At 52.6% G+C, this 19,007-nt stretch overlaps 1 protein-coding gene across 2 annotated transcripts; it reads left to right on the top strand.

The window, feature by feature from the left end:
• The first annotated feature begins 252 nt into the window (after positions 1-252).
• Positions 253-8,666, top strand: TMEM125 (transmembrane protein 125). 2 transcript variants are annotated; one of them, XR_005583771.1, is made up of 2 exons: positions 253-436; positions 7,620-7,654. XR_005583771.1 is itself a non-coding variant. In XM_039485325.1 (2 exons), the coding sequence occupies exon 2, from the start codon at positions 8,004-8,006 to the stop codon at positions 8,664-8,666; it is 663 nt and encodes a 220-aa protein (XP_039341259.1). In that variant the 5' UTR covers positions 7,372-7,439; positions 7,620-8,003. The 2 variants fall into 2 exon arrangements, 1 of the variants encoding a protein (XP_039341259.1); XM_039485325.1 differs by lacking the exon at positions 253-436 and adding an exon at positions 7,372-7,439 and having other exon boundaries at positions 7,620-8,666.
• The last annotated feature ends 10,341 nt before the right edge of the window (positions 8,667-19,007 follow it).

The following is a 19,007-nucleotide window of genomic DNA, read 5'->3' as shown; positions in this document are numbered from 1 at the left end:
TCACTTGAGCCAGGGAGGAAATGTGAAATGAGACATCCTGCTCTGAGTCGGGAGGGCGACACCCAGGCACCACAGTTACAGCCCTGGAATCTCTTCCAGGACAACAGGTTGTATCAGACCCCACCTTGCTGGGGAATGTACCTGTCACAGTCCAGGTGAAAGGGTTGTGCTTGCTGCAGCCTATCAGAAGCAGGTAGCTGGCTGAACAGGCCAAGGAAGGAGAGCTGGAAGTTACACCTGTTGCCTGGCAGGCCATTGCTGTTGGAAGGGAAGAGGCCAGGTTTTACCCTTGGGCCATATCCCAGGACCTGCCATGTCAGCCTGATTCAAATGGAAGGAGAGTGTGGTGCAACCTCAGCTGCCAGCTGGGAACTCAGGCAAAGGCGGAGAGGTGGCTGAATTGTGCCTGAAGTTGGTGATTACTTGTCAGCTGTGGGTGAGTAAAACCTGTGGCGGCGTGGGAGCTGTTTGTGTCATGCTCTGTCTCTCTCACACAGTTCATAATCATCCCCACTTGGGGGGTGTGGGGCTGTGGGCTGGTTCATGAAAGCTAGCCAAACTGGTCCTGTGGTCTGCCCCTCTCACACACACAGACTGTTCTAGGCATAGGCAAGATAGGTAGCTGCCTCATGCAGTACAGGGGCCTGGTGCCGCAGATTCACAGCAAGCTGGGTGTGACCTATTCTGTGCTCACCTGCTGCAGTGCAGTCTAACTTCCTGTACTCACCCTTAATGCACTTTGCCATAGGCTGCTTTGAATCAGGACTAGATCAAAGTACATTAATGAATAGTTAATGCACATCAGCAGGGTGTGCGCAGTGGCCTCAACAGGGACCATGTGGCTGGACGGTCCAGCTTAGCACAGGCAGCCCCAGGGTAGGGGAGCCCACAGCCTGGCCCAGCCCACGGTAGCCTCCCTCTGGAATAGCTGAACAATGAAGGACCCAGAAGGGTCCCCCAAGGTAGGTGGTAACCAGGTAAGTGGCATCCCCTTGCTGCCCCTCAGCCCCTGACCTAAGCCTCCTTCCCCTCTCAGCTCCCTTGTGTTCTTCCCACACCCCATCTGTGCACCTGCCTCCCATTCCCCCATGTCCTAACACCCCTGCCCTAATCTGCCTGCCCCCCCTCCCATCTCTGCCTGTGTCCTAGCCCAGGTACTACCTGGGCAACTGAGGCCTGAACCCCGACCCCATCTGTCCCCTGTGCCCTGGTCTCTCCCCAGGTCCTTGTCCCCAGTCCCACCCCGTGCAGACGCCAGTCCCACTCTATTATTTCCCCCACACACACACACTCCATTCTTCCAATCTTAGATTCATAGCGTCCAGGCTGACAAGGATCAGAGGTCAGAGAATGTCCCCAAAATAATCCCTAGAGCAGATTTTTTTAGAAAAACATACATATGGTGCATGGCTTTCCCACCCCCTTCCCCCACAGCTTCATGTTGGGAACCAACCCCAGGCCTTGACACCCAGAGGGGTTCACTTGAGATGGGGGAGGGGAGATAGAGCCCCATGGCACAGGTCAAATGGTGCGCCTGGAGCTAGAGCCTCCCCCGCCCCCCCAATGCCGGGGCTGGGCAGGGCTGCTGTCTCCTCAAGGTGGGGGACCCCACTGGGAGGGGTGTCATCCTTCCAGGGACATCGGATTATGGAGGAGCATGCTGATATATTTGCTGCACTGTCATGCCAAAGGGGGACTGACCGATATGAGAGGGAGCGCTGGATGAGATCACTTCTGTCCCATGGAGTGTTCCATTTGACCTGTGGGTGCTGTTTTAAAGACACTGCTTAGATTCCCATATACCCTTTCCAGGTCCAGGGAGGGGTCACTAACCCACCCAGGCCAGGGCTGTAGCCATGTTTAGTATAACAGTTCAAGCCAGTCTATGGCCAATCAAATTCAAATTTTTCTTTAATCTGAAGGGCTTCACTTCCCCCCCCCCCCGCCCCCAGACACCCACGTATGGGGGATTTACACCCCCCCTACAGGGCTGAACCAAATATGTTACAAACCCAGCACCTATGGTCAGGGACTCCAGAATAGATGTGGGGAGGGCAAGGGGCAATGGGCCTGGCCCATCCCCTTTCCATCATGGGCCTCACCCCTGCCCTTCTTCTTCCCTCTGAGGCTCCGTCTCCTGGCCAGGCCAGCAGCTAGAGCCTGGCCGGGGAGCCCCGGCAGCTTTGGGGAGCTGTGGCCCCTCCACCTGCCCTGGGCAAGGGGCCCAGGAGTCAAGGGCATGGGCTGGGCCTGCTGCTTTCACCCCCCCGCACCCACCCAGGAAGGTGGAGGGTCTGGGGCTCCCTGGCCCACTCCAGCTTCCAGCTTGGTCCAGGACAGAGCCTCAAGGGGAAGAGGAGGGGCAGGGCTAGGGCCACACCAGGGCCCCTAGGTCCCCCCCTTTTGGGAAGGCTCTTCTGCCCCTGCCTGTGGTAAGGAATTCATGCAGGATGTACACCCTGCTTGCCCACTCTAACAGGTCGTTAGTGTGCTTTGATCTAGGCCCATTTCATGTAGACTGTTTATGGTCAATTCGTCTCTCTTAAATTATGGCTATGGGGTTGCTGAGGGGGCGTCCACATACTGAAGTTCTGCCTAGGACAGCCGACTGTCTGGAGCAGCCGCTGCCCTGCCTCACCCTTTTCTGCCCGGCATTTCAGCTTCAAGTTGTTCTTGTTGCTTCACAGGCCTCATTCAGCAAGATCTGCACTGGAATAGGTGCTCTGGCATCATGATGGTGAGGCCTGTTAAGCACTTAGCAGAGCAATCATGAACCTTTTTGATTAAGTGAAACAAACCTGATCTGCTTGGCTATACAAGGCTGCCACATACTGAGCCCCATAACCATGAGCCCTCTACTCTAAGCCCCCCCATCCCCCGGCATGATCAATCCACAAAGTGTGTGCATGTGTGGCCAGGGGGTGTCATGACTGCCATCCCCATATGTGCTGTGCCCAGACGTGACCAAGAAGGAAAAATTTTATGGGGGGAGGGGGGCAGGATTTGTTTGTGGGGGAGGCATATTTAAGGACTGATACCAGGATGACTGGAAGCTTAAAAATAACTGGTGCAACTTCCTGCAGGTTAGAAAATGTTAAGCTGTTGCAAAACTGGAATTTTATGCAACAAATTCCTCTGGGATTCTGAGCTAGAATAACTATGCATCCCTACACTCAACATACTCCTATATTCTCTATCAGGCACATAAAACTACAAAACAGTCCAAAAGCCAACAGCAGCATTGGAAATAATCCCATAACCTAGTAGTCTCTCTCCTCCGGTACATGGGGTTGGGGAGGGGTGGCGAGAGCCTTTGAATGTCTCCTGGGATGACCTGACACCATACAACAGGAGAGCGTGTGGAAGTATTTCAACAACTGAGCCATCTGTGGCATCTGAGCTGAAATCTCTTTTGCTCTATGGGATCTGGGCCCGTTTCTTCCTGTCCCATGTATAACAGCCAGAAACACTGAAGTCAAAGTCTTCACCTAAACACAAGTTATTGGGCTCAATACAAGGTGTGGGAGGGGTGACATTTAATGGTCTGTGAGAGGACAGACTAGATTGTCTAATGGTTCCTTCTGGCCTTAAAATCTATGACTTTATGAAGAGTGTCTGTGTCCCTATTTATTCCATGCTAGTTCTCGGGGAAGTGGGGAATTGCTTCAGAGAGAAAGCACTTTTCAGCACTTCCAGTCTACTGTGGAAAGAAGCTGCCCTCCTGTATGGAGGCATGGAGATTCACATCCCTGCCATTCCCTTGGGCCCAAGCAGACTATTCTGATGTGATGAGTGAGACAACAAAGGAGAAAAATAAAATGTAAAGAGTTAAACTCCTGCAGTCCAAAGGCCCTGTGGAAGCTGTGTGAAAGTGTAATGGTGAGACAGCATAGCTCTGTGCTTAGAGCACAAAGTGAGGGGCAAAGGGTGCTGTGATACAGAGGTGGCCATGCAGTTATGGTGCTGGTGTAGTTGGGCTCTATGAGGCTGGGTGTTAGAATAATACTGAACCTGAAAGGGGGCTCTCAGACAGAAGCCTAGAGCTCACCCCTAACCCTGCATAGCTCAGCCCCCATCTAAACTAACCAGCTCAGAAATGTCCCCTGGAGTCAGACAGGCCCTTGCAGGGCTGAGTGCATTTACTTTGCAGGGTGCATGCATCCCAACACCACACAACACACACTGTATAGGGGCAGGCAGCATGCAATGTCTTTTCTGTTGCTGTGTTTGTGAATAGCAGAGCTGGTCCCAGGCAGGCGCAGCTGCTTCTCTGGCCACTAACTGGAGGCTTGTAATTATTTTGAATACAGCCACAGACTGTGAGTTTTTTCAAGAATCCTGCACGCCTCCAGACCAAGCAAAAATTCTCAGACTAGGAATTTCTGTGATCTGGATCCAGTCACTCACAGGAGAGTCCAAACTCCACAGATGCAGCAGGGGCTTATCACAGAGCAAATGTCATGCAATGCAACTAGCTACATGCCTGTGAGCAGAATAGAGCTCAGAATCTGCCCTGCCATGTGACCAGCTGGTAGAGAGCCTTGAACAATGGCTGTTGTGCTTATGGCTTTAACAGTGATCTCATGCTCCATCAGAGTCAGGGCCGGAGCTTGGAAGAGTTTGCCCTGACACTGTCAGGCAGTGTCTGGCTCCAGCACCCCCACTCCCTGCCCACCTGGCCTAGCTGAAGAAAAGCCTCATGTAGCCATTGTTTAGGATGTCAAGGAAATCACTTCTTGCATCCAGACTGGGGCAGCCCCCTCACCCATCTTCTAGCACGAGTCTGGGATGGTAAGGGGCTAATAGAGTGTACATAGAGCCCAAGCTAAGGGGGGAGAATGAGGCACACTGGGGGGGGGGGCTACACAGAGCCCCTGGCATGCAGGTGGGGGTAGGGAAGGAGGATTGTAGAGAGGCCCTGACATAGAAGGGGATGGCAGGGTGGCGCACGGGGAGTTTGTGAGGGAGGATGGAGAGATGCCAGGAGCCTCTACTGTGTGCAGTGAGCTCTGCCTGCAGACGTGACAATGTGCTCAGCCCTCTGTTCTGTAAGGGTCCCCAAAACTGGGACTGGCTCCTTCAATTGTATTTGAGACTGAAAATAGGAGCCAATGGAACACACACGGCACCAAGGTAATATGCTCTTAGTGCTGTTTGTATAACAGGCAGAGTGAGACGCTTCCTTGCTGCTTTATAGCTTATGCTTGACTCATGTCTATATGGCCTTCCCCTTTAGTCCCAGACAGACACAGCTAACTGGACACACCCCAGTGCCAGGGCCCAGGGGCATGGTGGTCCACGGACCGTTCACAGTTGGTGAAGAGGTTGGGTGGAAGCAGGGCCGCCCAGAGGATTCCGGGGGCCCGGGGTCTTCGGCGGCGGGGGGCCCTTCCGTTCCGGGACCCGCCGCCGAAGTGCCCCGAAGACCCGCGGCGGGAGCCCCCCGCCACCGAATTACCGCCGAAGCAGGACCCGCTGCTGAAATGCAGCCCGGTCTTCGGCGGTAATTCAGCGGGGGGGGGTGTCCCCGCCGCGGGTCTTTGGGGCACTTCGGCGGCGGGTCCCGGAACGGAAGGGCCCCCCGCCGCCGAAGACCGGGCTGCGCTTCGGTGGCGGGTCCCGCTTCCCCCCCGTCCCCGGCCCCGGCCCCGGCCTCTTACCCCCGGTTCCCGCCTCACCCGGAGTCTCAGCGCCTCGCCGAAACAGCCCCAGCTTGTGGCCGGCGGGGCCTGAGCTCCATCCCGCTCAGAGCCGCGTGGTGAGGGGGCGGGGCTGGGAGCTCAACGCCGAGCGGAGGGAGCTCAGCCCGGAGCTCCCAGCCCCGCCCCCTCACCGCGGGGCTCAGGGGCCCCGGCGGAGACTCGGCGCTTGGTGCGCTGAGGCTCCAGGAGAGGGGCGGAGGCGGGAGCCTCCGCTGTTCTCTTGAGGGCCCCTGCGGAGCCCGGGGCCCGGGGCAAATTGCCCCCTTTGCCCCCCCCCCCTCTGGGCGGCCCTGGGTGGAAGGAGAATTTGTAATTGGGAATGAAGGCTGGGCTTATGGGTAAGTTTCCCAGTGTAGAGCCCTGTAGTTGTAGGTTCGGGTCCTGCCTCTGATATAAATTCCCTGTGTGACTGGGAGACGTCACAAGCATCTCAGGTTTCAGTTCCTTACCTGTAAAATGGGGCTAATAATGCCCAGCCTTACAGGGGTTGTGAGGGTGTAGCCATCACTGTCTCTGAGGTGTTTAGATACCATGAGCCAGTGTCTCTATGTCAAGTAGGAAAGGGGGCCAGCTGGGAGCCCAGTTATGGTTCCCTAATGTTCTGGGTGGTCCCCCGGGGCTGCGCTAACCTGTGTAAGTGGAACTTGAACATGGGTCCCAAGTTGTTATCCACAACTGAGCATAGCCATAGCCATAGCATAACACATACGTGGCACCCCCTCCCTCCATGGCTCTAGCATGCCCCTCTGTTTCCCAGCATACCTCCTATGGTGGGTAGCGTAGGCGCACCCCATGCTAGTTTTACACCAATTGAGGCCTCTCACACGCTGGGAATTTGCTGATGGAGCAATGCAGGTGGTTTCTGCTTACAGTGCAAAGACTCTGCTGAATAGCTAAGCAGGGGCAGGGATGGGGCGGGGAGACACAGATGTCTCTAGCCAGAGACAGTGAGGTGTCAGGGAAGGGCAAGACAGGAAGGTGCTGGGGGCTTGTTTGCACAGTCAAGTCCAGAAGATTACATAGCTTCCCCTCTGCACCCCACGTGCTTTAAGTGTGTGTTCGAGTAGGCGGGTGCGCACCAAGACTATAGAAAATGCATGCAGAATCGCTGAGTCTTAGCCCTCACACACACATTGAATCCCTGTCTATCAGGTAGAGGGAGCTCTATCCAAGGAAACTGCGGGGGCAGGGGGCACAGACACATGAGCAATAGCCATAAATTTTATGTGGTGCAGTGTCTGGGGGAACGTGAGAGCCTTTACTGTCATCCTGGGCGGGAATCCAGGCTGAGCTGATGGCCTGAGACAATGATCCAAGGGACGTGTGTTGGTGGCTCAGCCCAGGGACTGGGGTGACGGGCAGCACAGCCAATTCAGCAGTTACTAGTCATTGTTCCATTTTTCCTCCATTGCTTGGGACTAGACTGTAAGAGTTAAGCCCAAGACCCAACCCTTTGCTGACAGGCTGGGCTGGAGAGCCAGTTGGTGACAAGAGGCAGCTGCTGATGAGGGAACATGTGAGGCTGGGGCAGTGAATGGGGCTTTATCACACCATGGGGCCTGCCTCTGTCCATGCTGCCAGTGCCCAGCTGCAGTCACAGTCCTGCTGAGGAATGCACAGTGACACTTGAGCAGTCTCTGGGCTCAGCAGCCCTTGAATCTGGAGAGACAGAAGACCCACAGCAGCAGTATCACCCCTGAGACAGGCTTCACTGAACAGGGATGCCCAGATGCACCAGTGAGTGGAGCCTCAGCATGGGTTGGGGGGGCGGGGAGGAGGTCCTCTGGCCTGTGCCATAGGGCGTGGGTTTCAGTGAGGAAGGTCTCTGACCCCAGCCCTGGGAGACTGGGGGTGGGGGGTTATTTGGGAGCAGGGGCTTTGTTCAATTACACTTTGTTCTTTTCTGGCCTTTTTCAGATGAAATAACTAGGACAAGGAGGGGGCTGGAGGACTCAGCACCAGCCACTCCCCATGACACTCTGGAGGTGCGTCAGCTCACCGCACTGGACACTGCAGATCAAGCTCTGTTATCCTGCCCCTCAGCCATAGTCCTTCCTGGTGCATCCCCTGGCGTGCAGCCCAAAACTCTGTAGGGGATGCAGTGATGGGCACCCCTGCTGTACTGGAGCTCTGACATTCAGTGGCCACAGGGCATCAGAGGGCAAGAACACGAGCTGCCTGCCTCCCAAGGAAATGGCACAGCCTTCACAGCTGCTGTGGCTTTGACCACCCCGGCCAGGGAGCTGGTGCCATCTGTGTGATCATCGCAGCACCCAGCCTAGAGCCCCTCAGGCACCCACTATGCCCGAGCTGGAGCAGCTCAGTGTGGCCAGGCCCCCTGCAGAAGTTGGCCGTATTCAGAGGAACATCCTTGAGGAGCATGTCGAGCTGTGGTGGTTCAAGGACTCTAAGAAATCCATCTTGTGCTATGGGGTGGCCGTGGTGCTAATTCTGGCCTGCGGGACAGGGGGCATCGTCCTCCTCTATAGCACCAGCAGCCGGTCTGGGGAGTGGCGGCTGGCTGTGGGCACCACGCTCTGCCTCCTGGCCTTGCTGGTGCTCCTGAAGCAGCTGCTGAGCTCTGCTATCCAGGACATGAACTGCATCCGGAGCCGGAACCAGATTGAACTGCTGAAGAGTGGTGGCTTTTCAGACTGTGTGGTGCTGCTGCTCAGTGCCCTGGTGCTGCTGGTGTGTGGTGTGGTCCTCACTGTCCTCTCCACCACGACCATGCAGCTCAGCGCCTCACGGCCTCTGGCCAGCATGTTCACCAGTGGAGTCATCCTCATGACTGCTGGCGCTGCCATTCTGCTCTGCCTGCTGCTCTACGTGCTCAGCATCTCATGCTGCCCAGTTGCTCCCAGGAGCCTGGACACAGGTGACATTAGCATCTTCACCATCTCCAGCCGGCTCTCTGTGAACCGCCGGCTCGCCACCACCTCCAGCATGGCCAACCTGATATAAGGCCTGGGCAGGGCCAACTGCCCTTCAGTATGGCAAATGTGTACTGATCCTGGGGCAGGGTAAGGCTGTGCCCGCCACCCCTTCAGCATGGTCAAGCTAATCTTAATCTGGGGAAGAGCTGAAATTTGAGTGGTGCCATGACCCAACTGCAGTTATCACTGAAACGGCCTGGCATTTGCACTTTACTCAGGCCAGTAGGCCTGAACCCTGGCAAAGACAAGGCGGTTCCTGGATTGATTTGATTTAACTGGAACTTTACAAATAGAGCACTGGCATTTTATTTTTTACCTCAGCAAAGTCTCCTGTGGCATTTACTGTCCATCCCTCTAACACACCAGGGGCCGTGCTCTGAAGGACGAAGATGAAGGTGAGCATGTCCTGGTCCTGTTGGACGCCCTTGCTGCTCTGAGGAGATCCTGAAGTGTTTGGCGCTAAAATAGTCTGTTTCTCATGTAAGAGTCTTGTGATCTACTGGCTGGCAGGGCTATGACTGTATGGTGGAGGAGTCTCCTATAGCTCTGGGTTAGAGCTGCTCCTTGGGGATCCAAGTCCTAGGATTGTTTTCTAACAAGCTGTGCCACTGTGAGCCTGTGCCCCTGAGATGCCAAGCCTGCTATGGTGACCTGTGCCAAGCTTCTCTCCAGCAGCGCAGCATGCAGCCATGTCCCTACCGCCAGAAGGGCGAGCAGCCTGCTGTGAGCGTTGATATCTGACAAAGAGAGGGACGTGGGCTGAAGCACCTTGTTGCCTGCTGGGTGTGAGTGCAGAGCTGTGTGCATGTGCATATCCATATGCATGACCGTGGGGTAGGGTGACCAGACAGCAAGTGTGAAAAATCGGGATGGGGTGGGGGGGAATATGTGTCTATATAAGAAAAAGCCTTAAAAATCGGGACTGTTCCTCTACAATCAGGACATCTGGTCACCCTACTGTGGGGAGCTGGCACTGGGGAGGGATAGTGTATGTAGATAGCAGCGCAGATGGGATGGATACATCGGTGTGAGTGGCACAGATGAGTGCAAGTGCTGGATATGTGCAAAAATGCAGCTGTATGTGTGACGTCTTTTTGTGTTTGAGGTCTGCAAATTAACTGGCATGCAAATTATAGCTGTGTAGTAAGCACATGCCCTGACATGTATTGCTTGATTACAGTGAGTGTATATGTGCAGCCCTTAAGCAGGGCCCTCCCTCCCACAGCCATTCCTTAAATTAGACAGATTTAGCTCTCTCAATTGTTCCCCCAAACTTGTCCCCTCTACCCCTGATCACTGATGCTCTTCCTTGAAATCTCTTCAATTTGCAGGTACTCTTTGGGGGGTTGTGGTTACTGGAACTGAGCACAGTATTTCGGGAGCAATTGTACCAGAGCTGTATACAGGAGAACTATTCCCGCCGCACTCTGGCATGATACTTCTGGGTGCAACCCCAAACCATCCTGGCTGATAATGCCACGAGATCATAGTGAAAACTCCTGTATGACCTGATCTATTGTCACACTCGGTCTCTCCCAGCTCTCTCCCTGCCACTGAACCACTCTGTGATGTTCTGCCAGGTTAATTACTTGCATGTATCCAGGCAAACTCTCATTTTGTTAGTCTCTGCCTGGGTCTAAGTGCTGTAGGTCCCTCTGTCATTTCTCCAGCCCGTCTGGGTCTTGCAGCTCCGACCAGGTTAGGATCATCTGCACCTTTTATTAAGATGTTGTTTCCGCCCTCTTCTTCAACACTAATTAAGACAAGACCTAAAACCCCCCCTTTGCAGGATCCCACCAGATATGGGGTGGGCAAACTTTTTGGCCTGAGGGCTACATCAGGGTTGCGCAACTGTATGGACAGCCGGGTAGAAAAGGCTGTGCCTCCCCAAACAGCCTGGCCCCAATCCCCTATCTGCCCCCTCCCACTTCCCACCCCCTGACTACTCCCCTCAGAACCCCTGACCCAGCCAACCCCCCGCCCCGCCCCGCTCCTTGTCCCCTGACGTCCCCCTTCCAGGACTCCCCTCCCCTAACCACCCCCTGGGACCACACCCCCTATCCAACCCCCCCCGTCCCCTGACTGCCCCAACCCCATCCACCTCCCTGACCCCCATGCCTATCCAACCCCGCTCCCTGTCCCCTGACTGCCCCCCTGAGACCCCACCCCCTATTCAACCTCCCCATCCTCTCACTGCCCCGCCCCCTAGCCACACATCTCACCTCCTAACAGGCCCCCAGGGACTCCTCGCCTAGCCAACCCCACCCACCGTTCCTGTCCTCTGACTGCCCCCTGGGACCCCACCCCTATTCAACCGCCCCATCCTCTCACTGCCCCGCCCCTAGCCACACATCTCACCTCCTGACAGGCCCCAGGGACTCCTCACCTAGCCAACCCCTCCCCACCGTTCCCTGTCCTCTGACTGCCCCCCTGGGACCCCACCCCCTATTCAACCTCCCCATCCTCTCACTGCCCCACCCCCTAGCCACACATCTCACCTCCTGACAGGCCCCCAGGGACTCCCTCGCCTAGCCAACCCCCCACCCACCGTTTCCTGTCCTCTGACTGCCCCCTGGGACCCCAACCCCTATCCAACCCCCATTCCCTGACTGCCCCAACCCCATCCACCTCCCTGACCCCCACGCCTATCCAACCCCGTTCCCTGTCCCCTAACTCCCAGAACCCCGACTCATCCAACCCCCTGCTCCCTGTCCCCTGACTGCCCCTGGGACCCCACCCCTATTCAACCTCCCCATCCTCTCACTGCCCTGCCCCCTAGCCACACATCTCACCTCCTGACAGGCCCCCAGGGACTCCCTCGCCTAGCCAACCCCCCACCCACCGTTCCCTGTCCTCTGACTGCCCCCTGGGACCCCACCCCTATTCAACCCCCATTCCCTGACTGCCCCAACCCCTATCCACCTCCCCGACCCCATGCCTAGCCAACCCCATTCCCTGTCCCCTAACTGCCCCCAGAACCCCTGACTCATCCAACCCCCTGCTCCCTGTCCCTTGACTGCCCCCTGGGACCCCACCCCTATTCAACCTCCCCATCCTCTGACTGCCCCACCCCCTAGCCACACATCTCACCTCCTGACAGGCCCCCAGGGACTCCCTCACCTAGCCAACCCCTCCCCCCCCCGTTCCCGGTCCGCGGACTGCCCCCCGGGGACCCCACCCCCTATTCAACCGCCCCATCCTCTGACTGCCCCACCCCCTAGCCACACATCTCACCTCCTGACAGGCCCCCAGGGACTCCCTCACCTAGCCAACCCCTCCCCCCACCGTTCCCTGTCCTCTGACTGCCCCCCTGGGACCCCACCCCCTTACCATGCCACTCAGAGCAGCAGGAGCTCGCAGCCCCGTCACCGCGCTGCCCGGCAGGAGTGATGTGCCAGAGTGCTGGCACGGCACGGCAAGCTGAGACTGTGGGGGAAGGGGGAGACAGCAGGGGAGGGGCCGGGGGCTAGCCCTCCCCGGCTGGGAGTTCAAGGGCTGGGCAGGACGGTCCCATGGGCCGGATGTGGCCTGTGGGCCGTAATTTTCCCACCTTTGCACCAGATGCTGCCTTCCCTTCATCCACCAATGTTCATCTGTCAAAAAAAGCAAGCCATTTTGTTATTTTTTGCTAGCTTAGCACCCAGAGACCTCAGGTGAGCTTGGGGTCCTGTTGTGCCAAATGCTGTACATACTGTAGTGAGACAGTCCAGGCCCAAAAAGCTTAGTCTGCATAGACACGACAAAGGGCAGGACGGGAAACAGAGGCCCTGAGCAGCAATGACTTGCTCAAGGTCACACAGAGCCCATGACAGAGCTGGGAATAGAATCTTGGCCATTTGTCTGGCAAGATCTATTATTTATAAAAACACCAACACTGCAGCTGAGCCATAGCTGCATGTCTCTCTGCGTCTGCCTGTGCGTAGTCATACCCCTCTGCTTATCATGGTTTGTGTGTGAATGCATGTGTGTGCATATGCCTTCCTGCCTGTGCATGGGTCTACTCAGCTGTATGCCTGTGTAGTTGCACCTATCTGTGTGCTTACGGGTCTGTCTCTCTGCACACCTTCATTCATGCCTGCATGAACATTCAAGTCTGTGCCCCTGCTTAAGAACATAAAAACGGCCATACTGGGTCAGACTAAAGGTCCGTCTAGCCCAGTATCCTGTCTACTGACAGTGGCCAATGCCAGGTGCCCCAGAGGGAGTGAACCTAACAGGTAATGATCAAGTGATCTCTCTCCTGCCATCCATCTCCACCCTCTGACAGAGGCTAGGGACACCATTCCTTACCCATCCTGGCTTGTAGCCATTAATGGACTTAACCTCCATGAATTTATCCAGTCCCCTTTTAAACATTGTTATAGTCCTAGCCTTCACAACCTCCTCAGGTAAGGAGTTCCACAAGTTGACTGTGCACTGTGTGAAGAACTTCCTTTTGTTCTAAACCTGCTGCCTATTAATTTCATTTGGTGACCCCTAGTTCTTGTATTATGGGAATAAGTAAATAACTTTTCCTTATCCACTTTCTTAACATCACTCATAATTTTATATACCTCTATCACAGGGATCGGCAACCTTTCAGAAGTGCTGTGCCGAATCTTCATTTATTCACTCTAATTAAAGGTTTTGCGTGCCAGTAATGCATTTTAAAATTTTTAGGTGGTTAAGTCTGTAATATATAAGTAAACTATTGTTGTTTGTAAAGAAAATAAGGTTTTTAAAATGTTTAAGAAGCTTCATTTAAAATAAAATTAAAATGCAGAGCCCCCCGAACCAGTGGCCAGGACCCGGGCAGTGTGAGTGCCGCTGAAAATCAGCTTGCGTGCTTTCTTTGGCACCCGTGCCATAGATTGCCTACCCCTGCTCTATCATATCCCCCCTAAGTCTCCTCTTTTCCAAGCTGAAAAGTCCTAGCCTCTTTAATCTCTCCTCAGATGGGACCCGTTCCAAACCCCTAATCATTTTAGTTGCCCTTTTCTTAACCTTTTCTAGTGCCAGTACATCTTTTTTGAGATGAGACGACCATGTCTGTACACAGTATTCGAGATGTGGGCGTACCATCAATTTATAGAAGGGCAATAATATATTCTCTGTCTTAGTCTCTATCCCCTTTTTAATGATTCCTAACATCCTGTTTGCTTTTTTGACCACCTCTGCACACTGCGTGGACATCTTCAGAGAACTATCCACGATGACTCCAAGATCTTTTTCCTTACTCGTTGTAGCTAAATTAGCCCCCATCATATTGTATGTATAGTTGGGGTTATTTTTTCCAATGTGCATTACTTTACATTTACCCACATTAAATTTCATTTGCCATTTTGTTGCCCAATCACTTAGTTTTGTGAGATCTTTTTGGGTACCGAAGCCGATTTAAAGAACAGGTTACAAACTCTAGTTAATAGTTCCGCAATTTCACATTTGAGTTCTTTCAGAACTCTTAGGTTAATGCCATCTGGTCCCAGTGACTTGTTAATGTTAAGTTTATCAATTAATTCCAAGACCTCCTCTAGTGACACTTCTATCTGTGACAGTTCCTCAGATTTGTCACTTACAAAAACCAGCTCAGGTTTGGGAATCTCCCTAACATCCTCTGCCATGAAGACTGAGGCAAAGAATTCATTTAGTTTCCCTGCAATGACTTTATCGTCTTTAAGCGCTCCTTTTCTATCTCTATCATTGAGGGGCCCCACTGGTTGTTTAGCAGGCTTCCCGCTTCTGATACTTAAAAAACAATTTGTTATTACCTTTTGAGTTTTTGGCTAGCCATTCTTCAAACTCCTCTTTCACTTTTCTTATTACATTTTTACACTTTATTTGGCAGTGTTTATGCTCCTTTCTATTTACCTCACTAGGATCTGACTTCCACTTTTTAAAGGAAGTCTTTTTATCTCTCACTGCTACTTTTACATGGTTGTTAAGCCACGGTGGCTCTTTTTTAGTTCTTTTACTGTGTTTCTTAATTTGGGGAATACATTTAAGTTGGGCCTCTATTATGGTGTCTTTAAAAAGCACCCATGCAGTTTGCAGGGATTTCACTTTAGTCACTGTACCTTTTAATTTCTGTTTAACTAACCCCCTCATAGTTCCCCTTTTTTAAATTAAATGCCACAGTGTTGGGCTGTTGAGATGTTCTTCCCACCACAGGGATGTTAAATGTTATTATATTATGGTCACTATTTCCAAGCGGTCCTGTTATTATTACCTCTTGGACCAGCTCCTGCGCTCCACTCAGGACTAAATCTAGAGTTGCCTCTCCTCTTGTGGGTTCCCGTACAAGCTGCTCCAAGAAGCAGTCATTTAAAGTATCGAAAAATTTTGTCTCTGCATTTCGTCCTGAGGTGACATGTTCCCAGTCAATACGGGGATAATTGAAATCCCCCACTATTACTGAGTTCTTAATTTTGATAGCCTCTCTAATTTCCATTAACATTTCATCATCACTATCACTGTCCTGGTCAAGTGGTCGATAATAGATCCCTAATGTTATATTCTTATTAGAGCATGAAAGTACTATCCATAGAGATTCTATGGAACATGTGGATTCACTTAATATTTTTACTTCATTTGATTCTACGTTTTCTTTCACATATAGTGCCACCCCCCCCCACACACACACACACCCCGCACGACCTGTTCTGTCCTTCCGATATATTTTGTACAATGGAATGATTGTGTCCCATTGATTGTCCTCAATCCACCAGGTTTCTGTGATGCCTATTATATCAATATCCTCCTTTATCATGAGGCACTCTAGTTCACCTATCTTATTATTTAGACTTCTAGCATTTGTGTACAAGCACTTTAAAAACTTGTCACTGTTTATTTGTCTGCCCTTTTCTGATGTGTCCGATTCTTTATGTGAATGTTTCTCGTCTGATCTGGACCTTACATTATCCTCTTCCATCCTCTGCTCCTGACTATAACCTAGAGAATCTCTATCAATAGACTCTCCTCTATGAGAAGTCTCTGTCCGATCCACATGCTCCTCTGCAGCAGTCAGCTTTCCCCCATCTCCTAGTTTAAAAACTGCTCTACAACCTTTTTAATGTTTAGTTCCTGCAGTCTGGTTCCACTTTGGTTTAGGTGGAGCCCATCTCTCCTGTATAGGCTTCCCCATCCCAAAAGCTTCCCCAGTTCCTAATGAATCTAAACCCCTCCTCTCTACACCATCGTCTCATCCATGCATTGAGACTCTGAAGTTCTGCCTGCCTACCTGGCCCTGCGCATGGAACTGGGAGCATTTCTGAGAATGCCACCATAGAGATCCTGGATTTCAGTCTCTTCTCTAGCAGCCTAAATTTGGCCTCAAGGATGTCTCTCCTACCCTTCCCTATGTCATTGGTACCTACATGTACCACAACCACCGGCTTCTCCCCAGCACTACACGTAAGTCTGTCTAGATGCCTCGAGAGATCCGCAACCTTCACACCAGGCAGGCAAATCACCATACGGTTCTTCTGGTCATCACAAACCCAGCTATCTATGTTTCTAATGATTGAATCTCCCATTACTAACACCTGCCTTTTCCTAGTAACTGGAGTTCCCTCCCCCGGAGAGGTAACCTCAGTGCAAGAGGCAACCCCAGCACCATCTGGAAGGAGGGTCCCAACTATGGGAAGGTTTTCCTCTGCTCCCGTTGACTGCTCTGCTTCCCTGGGCCTTTCATCCTCCTCAACAGCACAGGGGCTGTCTGACCGGAGGTGGGACAATTCTACAGTGTCCCAGAAAGCCTCATCAACATACCTCTCTGCCTCCCTCAGCTCCTCCAGTTCCGCCACCCTGGCCCCCAAAGCCCGGACGCGGTCTCTGAGGACCAGGCACTCCTTGCACCGCTTGCACACATACGCCACCCGCCCACAGGGCAGGTAATCATACATGCCGCACTCAGCACAATAAACTGGATAGCCCCCACTCTCCTGCTGGGCTTCTGCCTGCATCGTCTCCTAGTTAATGAAGTGGTTGTTTAAAGCAAGAAGTTTTGACTGTCGTTTAGTTTATAGGTTTTAAAACAAAAGCAACAGCAAGAGGCCCTTGCCTCCTTCCAAACGCCCTTGTGAAAATCCCTGGTAGCAGCCCCTGGTCGCAAAGCTCCCTGGTCGCTTGCGCACTGCTTTATAAAGCTCTGGCCTGCTTGATAGCCTCGCCCACTGACTAAGGCTCAGCCGATCAACAGAGGCTTCTAGCTTTCAAACCTTCCATTGAAGCTCACAGCTTCCAACTGCCAGCCACAGCACATGGTCCTTCAAACAAACAAACAAAGAGATGGACAAACACAAGCTCAGCACAAGCAAGTAACCCCCAAACACAAACACACATTACAGACAGTCACTTACCCCAAGGGTGTTGTATTTGCTCCAGTGGCGTATTAACAAATTTGCCACCCCTAGGCCCACAAAAAATTGCCCCCCCCCAGCTCACCTCTGCTCCCTCGTGGCAAGGCTGGGAGGGAGGGGAGAGAGAGAAGGGGAGTTGCGGCGCACTCGGGAGATGGCAGCGGTGGAGCGGAGGTGAGCTGGGGCAGGGAGCGGTTCCTGGCCCCCCCCAGGTTACTCCCCGCGCCCGCAGGCCCCAGTTCACCTCTGCTCTGCCTCCTCTGAGTGCCGCTACTTGCTTCTCCCTCCCTCCCAGCACTTTCACGTGGCAAGCCTGGGAGGAAGGAGGGAAGTGCGGCGCGCCTGGGGGAGGAGGTGGTCGGGGATTTGGGGAAGGGGCAGAGTTGGGGAGGGGGCGTGAGCAAATTTGCCACCTCTGCAAATTTGCCGCTCTAGGCCTAGGCCTTGTTGGCCTAGGCGATAATACGTCGCTGATTTGCTCCTCCTTCACCTGGAGAACTCCCTTGCAAAACTCCCTGTTAGCAGCCACTGCTTGCGGCACCCAATCTCTCCATGCATGTGTCTGTGAAGATCCCACTGGAAGGCAGGGTCATATAACAGTTTTATATTTTGCACGTGCACTAAGACCTGAACAGGCCACTCACAAAAGACAGTGAGAAGCTATTTCCCTGGACAGATCTGACTTGGGGGCAGGCATCCCTGAGTCAACAACAGACCCTTCCTTGGGCATCAGTGTTACTGTTTCATTCACTTTGGGTTTTTTCCTCCCTGTGTTGTGTGAATAGAAATATAATAAAGTGGTACTGAAACTGCACGTTGCAGTCTGGGACTATGTGCTGGATTCCTGCATGAGAGGGCTGAACCCAGGGGCTGCTCGCTGTCAGCCACCTTCTGCACCAGAGTCAGGCTGAATCAGAAGGACGAGCTGGGATGATTTATGGCCCAGTCTAGCGGGCTGCAGTTTAATCTGGCAGTGGTTTCAAGTTGGTAAACATGATAAAGGAAAGCCTGAATAGGGCATGAAGGCCCCGTTAACAGACCTGTCTCCCTTCTCCCTCAAACACACAGGCTTGTTCCCCCCATATGCTCCCTCCCCCTTTCATCTGTGTACATGCCCTCCTTCATGTAATGCAGACCTGTGTATATCAGGTTTCAGCTGCCATTAACCTGGGCACACTCTACATGCGCTTCAGCCATAGCACCTTTCCCTGGTCCTCAAGGGGGCTCACAAGAATGATGCAAAGCAGCCTGTGCTCTTATATGTGATTTTAACTGTTCTATTTATACAGAAACCCTCGTGGCTTTTGTATAAATAGGGTTTTCACCAAGAAAGTTGGTGGTGATTGGACATCTAACATACTGAATGTTTTTTTTCCTCCTGCTGATGATAGCTCATCTCAATTGATTAGACTTTTCCTGTTGTTATGCATACTTCCACCTTTTCATGTTCTCTGTATGTATAAATATCTCCTGTCTGTATGTTCCATTCTATGCATCCGAAGAAGTGAGCTGTAGCTCACGAAAGCTCATGCTAAAATAAATTTGTTAGTCTTTAAGGTGCCACAAGTACTCCTGTTCTTTTAGTGAAAATGAGGTAGGATCAGAGCCTAAAATAGGAAAAGAACAGGTTAAAAATTACTTAGACAAGTTAGATGTCTTCACGTCACCAGGACCTGATGGAATGCATCCTAGAATACTCAAGTGCAGTTCTGGTCTCCCATGTTTAAGAAGGATGAATTCAAACTGGAACAGGTTCAGAGACAGGCTACTAGGATGATCCGAGGAATGGAAAACCTGTCTTATGAAAGGAGACTGAAAGAGCTTGGCTTGTTTAGCCTAACCAAAAGAAGGTTGAGGGGGGATATGATTGCTCTTTATAAATATATCAGAGGGATTAATATTAGGGAGGGGGAAGAATTATTTAAGCTTAGTACCAATGTGGATACAAGAACAAATGGATATAAACTGGACACTAGGAAGTTTAGACTTGAAATTAGATGAAGGTTTCTAACCATTAGAGGAGTGAAGTTCTG

The sequence above is a fragment of the Mauremys reevesii genome, linkage group 8 (assembly GCF_016161935.1).
Source record: "Mauremys reevesii isolate NIE-2019 linkage group 8, ASM1616193v1, whole genome shotgun sequence".
Taxonomy (NCBI): domain Eukaryota; kingdom Metazoa; phylum Chordata; order Testudines; family Geoemydidae; genus Mauremys; species Mauremys reevesii.
This window is presented reverse-complemented; position numbering and strand designations above follow the sequence as displayed.

Bases quoted from the DNA above. Each gene is read 5' to 3' on its own strand.
- TMEM125 (XM_039485325.1), top strand. From the start codon at position 8,004: ATGCCCGAGCTGGAGCAGCTCAGTGTGGCCAGGCCCCCTGCAGAAGTT.